The sequence below is a fragment of the Lupinus angustifolius genome, unplaced genomic scaffold, assembly GCF_001865875.1.
Source record: "Lupinus angustifolius cultivar Tanjil unplaced genomic scaffold, LupAngTanjil_v1.0 Scaffold_26_55, whole genome shotgun sequence".
Lineage (NCBI taxonomy): Eukaryota > Viridiplantae > Streptophyta > Magnoliopsida > Fabales > Fabaceae > Lupinus > Lupinus angustifolius.
Genome location: NW_017720422.1, coordinates 26959 through 37647, shown reverse-complemented (window position 1 = coordinate 37647; position 10689 = coordinate 26959). Strand labels below are relative to the sequence as shown.

Sequence of the window (10689 nt, the reverse complement as noted above, 5' to 3'; positions counted from 1 at the left end):
TGTGTTAGACGCAAATATGTTAAATGTGATATTAAGGGTTAAAAAAAATTATTTTCCAGTTATTTACAAATAGCATTTACTGTTGCCAACCTGTCTGCACACTACTCTCCATTCTTTCGCTATGTTCTTCACTATCTTGGATTGTAAAAACTCAACTTGGCTCTCCTAGCTTACTTGTGACTTTGTGTTTTTCATCATCAACTTGTCAAATAGAGAAAATATAGCACATTAATTATGATTTTGTTGTTTATTACATTTTCAATCTTGCTTAACTACATGATAGATAACATTTTTTTAACCTCCTCCCATTTCTCTTGCTTCTTATATGTTGATTGATTAATTTATTTGAATGGGTTACTATTTTAGCATGGAGAATGTGTAAGGTAAGACAATTTGTCTTAGAATCAATAATTATATTTATTTAGCCAATTCCAATTCATTATTTCTTGGTGTAAACTTTTTGAGTAGTTTCATTATTTAGTATAATTTATTTGAAAACTCTTTGTGGTTGTTGATATTTTTTTTATAAAGGGTGGCGGCACACCCACGACTATATTAGATGAAGAAAAGGATTACAAGGAAAGACCAGAGTACATATTTTTGAATCTATAGTTAGGCAATAGAAATTTGTTTCTATTAACATCTTGCAAAATAAAAGTGGGAGCCGAATCCCACCAAGAATTTGAACGGGAAAGAACACCATAATTTGCAAGTTTGTCAGCACAAGAATTCCCTTCTCGAAATATGTGAGAAACTCTGAAGTTTATGCCAAGAACCTTTTGCCTACAGTGATGCGAGTAGTTTCTCAACTTCCAAGGAGCCTCCAGTTTTTCTTTAAAGATGTCCACAACCAAGCTAGAGTCACATTCAAGCCAGATAGAAGTCCAACCTTTGTGCAAGGCTAGTAACACCACGGAAATGGCAGTAAAAAGCTCAGCATAGCAAGAGTCCTGGATATACAAATAAGTGGCAAAACAACCAATAGTGTCCCCCGTACTGTTTCTGTACAGGCCACCTCCCCCAGCATGACCAGGATAGCCTTTAGCAGCACCATCAGTGTTAATTTTTGTCCATCCCTCATTGGGAGGTAACCAAAGGAATTAGGAATTACCTTAAAGGCCCGGATTAGTCTGAACTCATCCAGCGAAGGTTTTGAGACGGCCTTAGATTTGTTACCAGTGAAAACAGTGTCTCTGAGAATCATTGTACAAGCACTGTTGAACGAGATTCTTTTTCCCTCGAATCTAGATTGATTTCTGCAGAACCAGATAGTAGAGATAGTATGCAGGATGCTAGCCGCTAAAACCACTTTTAGATGGTTGCTCCAATTTAAATTACAAACTTTAAGCAAATTATCCAGAGAGACCTGTCCAGAGGATAAGCAATGAGATTACTGAGCCAGTTCCATAATGAAACTGCTAGACTGCAGTCAAAAAACAAGTGCGACGAAGTTTCAGCATGGTTGTGACAAAGGTCACAAATGGAAGCCATAGGGATTCCTCTCTTCTGCAGATTTTCATCAGTTGGCATTTTATTGTTGTAAAGTCTCCAAATGTTGAAAGATTTGGAAGGGGGAATAACATTAGACCAAACTGACTTGCACCAATTTAAAGGATTGTTACAAGGCTTGATGAAATTGTAAGCCATCTTCAAGTTCAACAACCCATCAAAAGAGTGCATCCAAACCAACTTGTCACCCTGATCATAGTTAGAGACATGAATTTTGACAATGGAATCCACAATATTAGGATGACCCATAGCCAACCAAGCAGGAATAATCCACCTCCGATTCTGAATGAAATCGTCCACCTTTGCCAACAACAAACCGTGGAGTTGGACAGGGATATTCAGGAGATCAACCAAAGGTGAACCAATCCAATTATCAAGCCAGTAATTGATTTTTGATCCATTTCCAACTATCCAAATACAATTATCATAAACCTCATGCCAAACTTTCTTAATGCCAGGCCACACAGAAGATTTCACGTAGAAAGCATTCGGACAATCAACTCTGTAGAACCTTTGTCTATAAAAAGAAGCCCATTCCTCATTAGAAGATTTCATGTTCCAAGCAAGATTGAGAAGAGCAGCATGATTGATCTCAGAAATAGATCTAAGACCCAATCCCCCCTCTTTAGTAGGAGTACAGACTTTATGCCAGGAAACCGTGACCAACTTTTTAACTTTAGTATCACCAGACCAAATGAAGTTCCTAATGCTAGCATCAACAGAATTCAGCAGCGCTTTAGGCCAACAGTAAACATGAAAACTGTAAGCAAGCATGCTATGAATGATATACTTAACAAGCTCAATTCTTCCCATAATAGAGAGGGATGAACCATTCCATTTGGAAAGCTTATTTATAATTCTATCAGCAATAGGTTGCAGATGAATAGCTTTTGGTCTGCCCTTAAAAATAGGAACTCCCAAATAAGTGAAAGGAGTATTTCCAGCATGAAACCCCAACCAAGAAGATAAATTGGCAAGCTTCCTAGCGGAAGACTGGGCGGAGTGGAATTTGCACTTTTCAAGGTTAAGATTCTGACCCGAAGCAGTAGCATAGGAAGAAATCAAATTATTTAGAGCCAAAATATCTTGTTTGACACCTTTGTAGAATATCATAATATCATCTGCGTAAAGAACATGCGATGGAGTATAAATTTGATTACGCCCAGAAATAGAGTGAATTATACCTTCGTTGTGAAGCTTAGTCAATCCTCTACTGAGAACATCTTCAACCAGACAGACGAGAAGCAGGGAAAGAGGGGGCCCTGCCTAACCCCTCTCTTGCAACAACAAAAACCAACACTTTGCCCATTGATAGAAATTGATAGCCTAGCCGACTGAAGGATAATTTTCACCCAACCAATAAACTTGTTATCAAAACCAAAAGCAGTGACAGTATCTACCAGGAAGGACCAATCCAGCGTATCAAAAGCTTTTTTTACATCGAGCTTGATAGCCAGGTTTCCCCCAAACGATTTGTAGTCAAGTAAATTGATTGCTTCAGAGGCAATGCAGATGCAGTCATGAAATGTCTGTCTTTAATGAAACCCCTCTGCTGATTTGACACTATTAAGGGAGCAATAACGGCCAACCTATCAGCCAAAACCATAGTAATCACCTTAAATTGGAAATTAGCCAAGGCAATTGGCCTGAAATCCTCAATCTTGTCAGCACTAGAGAACTTAGGAATCAAGACAATTAGATTAGAATTAAGATTCGGCAGAATCCAATCCTGCATGAAGAACTGCGTGATAGAGCTGCACACATCATTGCCGACAATGTCCCAGAACTCTTGATAAAAACAACCACCAAACCCGTCAGGACCAGGAGCGCCATCCCCATTCAAGCCAAAGACAACACTCTTAATTTCATCAGAGGAAGGAATCATAGTGAGCATGGAGTTCTGATCATTAGAAACCAACGAAGGAATGACAGACTGAATAAGCCCATTCTGACAAGTGTCATTTGTAGTAGCATATAAATCAGTGAAGTAGGATAAAACATGATTAGCAATATCATTTTGATCAATCAAGATATTCTCTCCTTGCCTAAGCATAGCCATAGATTTGGAAGAGTGTCTTATCTTAGCCAACTTATGAAAAATAAGCAGTGTTTCTATCCCCACTAGTCAGCCAATTGATTCTAGCTTTTTCCTTCCAATACTCTTCTTCTAAGTGGAGAGCAAAAGAAGGCTCCTGCTGAGCCAAATTCTCCTGCTCCAAGAGATCATTATGATGACCCAACGCAGAAATCCTTTGCTGAATTGCATCAACTTCTTTAAGAGCAGATTTGACCCTTAGATTAATGTTACCAAAGACCTCTCTGTTCTAGACTTTCAAAACAAGCTTTAGCGACTTGAGCTTAGAAGATAAAACAAACATAGGGAAACCAACAACATAAACTCTCCAAGAATCTTCAATAATCTTCCTTAAACCGTTATGACTAAGCCACATTTTGTGGAATTTGAAAGAGACCTGCTTCAGAGTGACAAAATCAGTAAAGCAAAGAATTAACGGATGATGATTCGATTTGGATCTAGGCAGAGTGTAGCAAGTAGAACGAGACCAGACATTAAACCAGTTGTCATTACAAAGCGCCCTATCCAACCTTTTCTCAGTTAGAGCATCCCCTCTACGCTTATTAGTCCAAGTAACGACAGCCCCTCTAGTAGTCAAATGAGTAAGATTAGTTGAATTGGAGAAACTTCTGAACTCATCACATGACGTTTTATTGGGTAAATGAGAGCACCTGCATTCATTGGCCCCTAGAACCGCATTGAAGTCACCAATACAGCACCAAGCCCTAGGAAACTTTATAACCAAAGAGTTGATTTCATTCCACAGATCCCTCCTTCTACCAAACTGAGTATGAGCGTACACTGCGCACAAATAGAATTGTTTGCTATCTATCTTTATAGTGACTGAAACCTGCTGAAAAGAAGAGGCTACCACAATTGGGTTAATATCCAATTTACAGATACCCCAAATATTGGGAACAAGAGGACCTCTATCATTAGTATAAAACAGCTTCAATCCTAGACGGGACCAAAACGAAGACTTTATTCTACTAGCAAGAATCATAGGTTCATAAATGAAAATAAAGTCAGGCTTATTATCAGAACAGTATTGTTTTAACAAAAGCTTTGTACCAGAATTCCCCAAACATCTACAATTCCAAGCAAGCACCTTCATTGGGAAACATTTGCAGCACCACCCTTGCGAGTATAATGGATCCTCTCATTGCTTCTCCTTTGTCTCAGTTTTTTCTTCTGCGATTTGGATAACACTTTGGCGAAATTTTCTTCCTCAATAACCTCTGTTTCCACTTCAGTGTCTTCGTCATCCACCCATAATCTTCCAACAAGCCTGTATTCTTTGGACGCTAAAGCATTAGACATGAGGTCTGGCTGTTGAACCTCATATGTCTAAGTTTGGATGTTCTATAACAGAGAAGGAGCCTCAAATTGTTCCTGATCCTCTACAATATCATCCATCATGCCTTGAGGGACAGCAGCCATTATTATTTCATTAACAGCAATGCCAGGACCGTCTTCAAGAGATGAAATCCTTTCAATGTTTTCCAAATTAGCATTATGAGTTCTATCTATTTCTAGATTAATCATCAGATCATGCGCTGTTGCAACCTTTTCCACAGTATTCACCTTCTTGCTTTGGGGTTTCTTCAACTCTTCTCCGAAAGCCCTATTGTTTTTCTTGCAAATTGATAATAAGTGACCAATTAAGTGACATCCCGAACAGAAGTCTAGAAGATTTTCATATTCAATGGAGACAAAGAAGGCAAAACCCTCCCTTTCAACCAAAATTTGATTCAGCAGATCACTTTTCAAGTCGATATCAACTAAGATTCTAGCAAAGTGGCCGAAAGTCCTACTTGAAGTAGCTTCATCCAAAGCTATTAGTGTTCCAACCCCCCTGCAATGGAAAACAGAATTTTAGCACTCCAATATTCCTAAGGAAGGCCTAAAATCTTTACCCAACACTGAGAATGGGAAATTTTTTGCAAACTGGGATTGAAATCTGGAGTCCACAAAGACAACCTAAGGAAACCAGGCTTTAAACTCCAAGATCCCACTGCACACACCGCACGCATATCTTCCACCGATTAAAAAGCAAAATCATAGAACCCCCTCCCCAAAGAGACCATACTCCATTTGCCAATCGTTGTCCATAAAGCGTGCAATTTAGCTTTCAGATCCAAGAACTTGATAAGGGAGTCACCCTTAGAAAGGATCACACGGCCATGAAGATGCGATTTGCACCTTAGAAGACCCGCCTGGTATTCCTCTTCCGGAATTTTAATGGCTATGGCGTCGCCTTTTATGCACGACTTGGGGAGTTGAGAAAGAACTACATCAGAGGAGGGGGGTTTCGATAGAACCTGCGCGAAGCTTTTTTTCACCGCAACTGAAGGAACATCCTTTGGAGTAGAGCAATTGATTTTATCTTCCACCAAGCTATTAAGGCTTGCAAGAAAACCACATGGAACCTTTAGATTTGGGATTAGAGAAGACATGGTTGTAGAAGAAGACATGGTTTCACCGAGGAATTTGGGATACAAACCCTAGCAGAGAGTTTTCAACGGCTCCATCTCAGTTCCAATCCTAGATATCTCTGTTGTTAGAAGTTAGAACTCTATTCAAAGAAGTGCAACACGAGGACTTCCCAGGAGGTCACCCATTGCATATTTTAAGTGATTTTGAAGTATTGTTAGTCATAGGTTGTATAATACTTGAGAGAAAATGGTGATGAGAGCTCCATCTTATAATGTCTCAGATATTTCTCAATGTTATGGGAGAAATTAACAAGAAGCTGCAGCCCAAGTACATGAGATCACATCGTTCATTTGTGTCCTTTAGAAAATTTTAGTTCACAATGTTATTAACGAACTAAATTTGGTTAACAAAATGTACTTATTCATTTGAATGAGTAAATATTTGGTTAATGATGTTATTATTTTCTGTATATTTATAAGATTGTAATAGTTATGCACTGTTAGTGTAAAGATTTATACACAAACAGTAGATCATTCACCACTTATTTGAATTACATTTTTTGAAGAGTCAATGTTGATTAAATAAGAATGATAAATGATACAATGACACTGTGTAAAACTCTTATATCGTCAGTGCATACATTTTTTTATCTATTTATAATTCTATTGTATTTTGAATTTAGATAGGCAATCTCACCTTCAAAGTTTTAGTCAAGAGTAAATAACATGGTTATGTGGGAAAGGAGGTAGCATCTACGAAGTTTAAATACATTGTTGAATTTGTATTGCCACACACCCTTTAATATTAATGAATTATTTCTCTTCCAGTATTCTATGTAGTTCTTTAATGTCTTTTAAAATGTTTACAATTACTTCACAACATGTGTTTATTATTATAATAAGCACTTTAATAGTGAATTGTTTAATGATTTAGTTGTGATGTACTCACTATCTATTAAGAATTTGTAATAACTACCTTAAAGGTCTCACATATAACGACATTTGATTAGTTGAAAGTTCAAAAGACTTTACATGCATCAAAATTGAACTTATTCTTAAATTTCCGTGCTTCTTTTATAATAACGGATTCTACCAAACTTTCTCAAATAAACAATTCTTTATACCCTCTTCATTAAGGAATTATTAATTTGGGTTCTATTTTATAAAATATTTCACTAAAATTCTTATATTATTCTCTTGAAAGTGGTAGAAACTTAATTATATTCTTTAGTTAAGTCATAGTGTGACAAAGTAAAGATGAAAATATAATTATTTAATGAGGCTAAAATTGGAATGTTTTAACTAAGCCTTCAAAATGTTAAACTAAAAGTTTTGAATAAAAAAAAACCCTTAATATTAGAAAAAGACGAAGAATAAAGGGAGCAATAGGAAATTTATCTCAACCTTCCATAATATTGCTAATCACTTATAACCTTTAGTAATTTAAAGGTAAAATGACCACATAATCTATTACCAAATGACATCAAATAGAAAAAAACATAAATATTCATGAAATTTTAAAACAGAAAAGTACAAAGTAAATTCGGCTTTGCACCGTTTTTTTTTCCAGAATTCACTCAAACTTGTCAATCAACACACGATTCCCGCATATCATGCATCTTGGGTTATCTTTGGATACAAGCATGTACATGTAGCAACGAGTACACCCCACCAAAGTGAATGGTAGCCCCTCATCTTTTGAAGTGTCACCAAGATTCTCATCAGAACCAAACATGGAAGATGCACTTGTTTTGTTAAAGGGTGTCGATGACAACGACGAGATGCGTGAACTTGAGCTTTGAGATGGATTTTTCAATTTCAAATCAACACCCAAACCACTTCCATGCTCATTCATCATTGTCTCAACCACACTTATCTCTTTCGATTCTTCTGAAGTTGATTTCACCTTTGAAAAAACAAAAAACATGAAAAATAAAAATAATTTTATAGAGTATGCTATGAACAAAATGTCAATATATTAATTTTATATAAAAAAAGGAAAATATAATCGTAGGCAAGGTAATCTATAAGTACACCCATGGTAATAATGAAGATGAGGGAAAATCTAGCATTCAAATTAAATTGACAAAAAATAAAATAAAAACACAAATGACATTCAATTGGAATGAATAAAAATGAGTCTACCTCAAAATTAATTTCATGTCCTATAGAAAGATGACCTTGGTCTTGGTCTTCAATTTGTGGTGGTTGATTGATGTCAATAGACCTATTGTGTTGATGAACACTAGCAGATCCATAATTTTCTAAGATATTATTATCTTCATCTTCTTTCTCAATGTGAGTATCATGAACTTGTTGTAACTTTCCATTTAGTTTTTCCATGGAAATAAACACTCACTAGTTGGGTGATGCCTAAAAATGTATGTGGGAGCATCTATAAATACTACAAAAATGTGGTTTCGTAGTACACAGAATTGAAAAAAGAGAAGTTTTTGTTTAACACCAATCCCAAGAAAACTGTTATCAGTATTTAAATTTAATGTAAACAATGATAAAAAATATTCTAAAATAAGAGTCAATAATTGCATAAGCACTTAGTACACCATAAAAAAACTAGAAGCATTAAACACATAATAAGTTTTATGATAAATGTAACTTTGGCGTATCTAGGACGATGGGTCAGGGGTGTAAGTTGCAATAAATGTAGTGTTATTAAATTTGATTCGAGAGAATGATCTAACCTAGAATGAACATCCAATTAGTTCAAATTGCTCATTTGATCGGCTATGAACCAAAACTGGTATTGATCGGTTCGACTTGACTATTTTGCATAGAACACTAGCAACTTGGTCAATCTAACTCTCGTCGATTTAAAATCAAAGTGACGTCTTGTGAGGAAAACTAATTTTGTGTGTTCAACTTATTTGTGTTTATGTTTGTCGTTATTTGATTTTAATATCTTTTAGCTTATATTGTAACAAATTCTTATTTGTTTAATTAATGTTTAAACTTATTTGTATACTTTTGTTGTAGTTAAATCGTAAAAAAACTATATTATTTGACAATATTTTCAACTTATTTGTTACATTTTATTTTTCATAAACCTTTTATTGTTTGTTATTTAATTAGTATTTGTGTAATAACAATACTATCAAAATTGTAGTATAAAATTATTAAATAATATTACGTAGTATTATAAAATTTTAATTATTTTTAAGGTATGTCGATTTAACTGATCTAACTAATGACTTGCTAATTTCATCATTGAACTAATAATAGACTGGGTTAATGGTTGATTCAATTATCTATACTACTTATAAAGGGAAAACTCAAAATAACCACCCACCATGGTGTAATTTGTGGTTCTCCCTATTTTTCCCTCACTATTTTCTAATTTTTACAAAAAAAATCATACATAACCTAATGTTCTTCACCACCTAATATATGCTCATATTATTTTGTTAATTATTTTTTATTCTTACATTATGACTATTAGTCTTTAATGTATAACATTACACCAATCAAATAAATTCAATTGTAGATTATAAATATTTAACACAAAATATTATGTTTGACATTTATGACATACAAACTATACATTATAAATGATGGAAAGCGGGTTGACAGACACGATAGTGGCTGTCAACACGCTAGTAATAATAATGGTTAAATGATATAAAAGTGTATATAATAATTGAGTGGTATTGATATAACTTTATATATCCAAGAAGTGCAATAAATATTAAATATAAAACTATTATACGATTAAAAACCCGGGGACATGAATGTCTTCTTCTGTGTTTAAGAACCTTTACTCATATGTGAAATTTATTATTCAATTTTGAGATTATCGGAAGATTGTTTGGCAGGAGGAAGTATTATATGGTTTGAAGATTATTGGTACTAGCATGTCGACATGCACTTTATACATGTCGACCTGCATTATTATTTTCTAGTATTTAGCATTTAATTTTTATATATTTCATTTTAGAGAATTATATCACATATTTTTGTTTTGAGTACTCATAATATTATAATCTTGTTCGAACATTTAATTATCTATAATATTATAATTTTGTTTGTAGTTTGAGATTGAGTGTAGAATCTCTATATGATATAAATTATTACAAAAGAAATATCTTCTAAGAAATAATAAGTCTTTCATCTTTGATTTGACTGTATTTTGAGACTTATTCAAAAATGTGATATTCGTTATCTGAAAAAATTGGATCAAAGATGAACATGAGATAATCTTCGGATATGGAGAATAGGGCATAAAGAAAGTTAAGTTGTTTAGTTTTTGAGTTTTTCAAAGAACATAATATGTTCTCCATTTAAAAGGTAACCTACAGTAATCATAGACAACTTGTTCAGTCATTTTTTGCATCCAATTATTACAAAATTATTTTAATTGTATATGTTACAAAATTGAATATATCATATTGTCTTTCAATTATCACCATTTAAGTATATAAATGGAATTAAATGAAATTATACATGTTCAATTACTTAAATACCCTTTAGGCATATTTTGTATTTATACAATAGTTAGGATAAAGTTTGAATATAGAAATCATGTCAGTATAAATACCTATATACCCCTTAGACATGTTTTATCTTTATATACGAGTATAGATATATTTAATCCTCATTATTGATAATGATTCAATAACTTAACATTAAATGTGTTTATTCCAAATAAATAATAAA

The 10689-nt window shown here is 34.1% G+C and overlaps 2 protein-coding genes across 2 annotated transcripts; both read right to left on the bottom strand.

Moving 5' to 3' along the window:
* Positions 1–3599: 3599 nt before the first annotated feature.
* LOC109338477 lies at positions 3600–4697 on the bottom strand. Its single transcript, XM_019575734.1, has 2 exons — positions 3981–4697; positions 3600–3833 (listed from the first exon to the last, which is right to left on the bottom strand). The coding sequence occupies exons 1-2, from the start codon at positions 4695–4697 to the stop codon at positions 3600–3602; spliced, it is 951 nt and encodes a 316-aa protein (XP_019431279.1).
* Positions 4698–7396: 2699 nt separating this feature from the next.
* On the bottom strand, positions 7397–8406 carry LOC109338479. Its single transcript, XM_019575735.1, has 2 exons — positions 8164–8406; positions 7397–7924 (listed from the first exon to the last, which is right to left on the bottom strand). Exons 1-2 carry the CDS (start codon positions 8359–8361, stop codon positions 7592–7594), a joined length of 531 nt encoding a protein of 176 aa, XP_019431280.1. The 5' UTR covers positions 8362–8406; the 3' UTR covers positions 7397–7591.
* Between the last annotated feature and the right edge of the window lie 2283 nt (positions 8407–10689).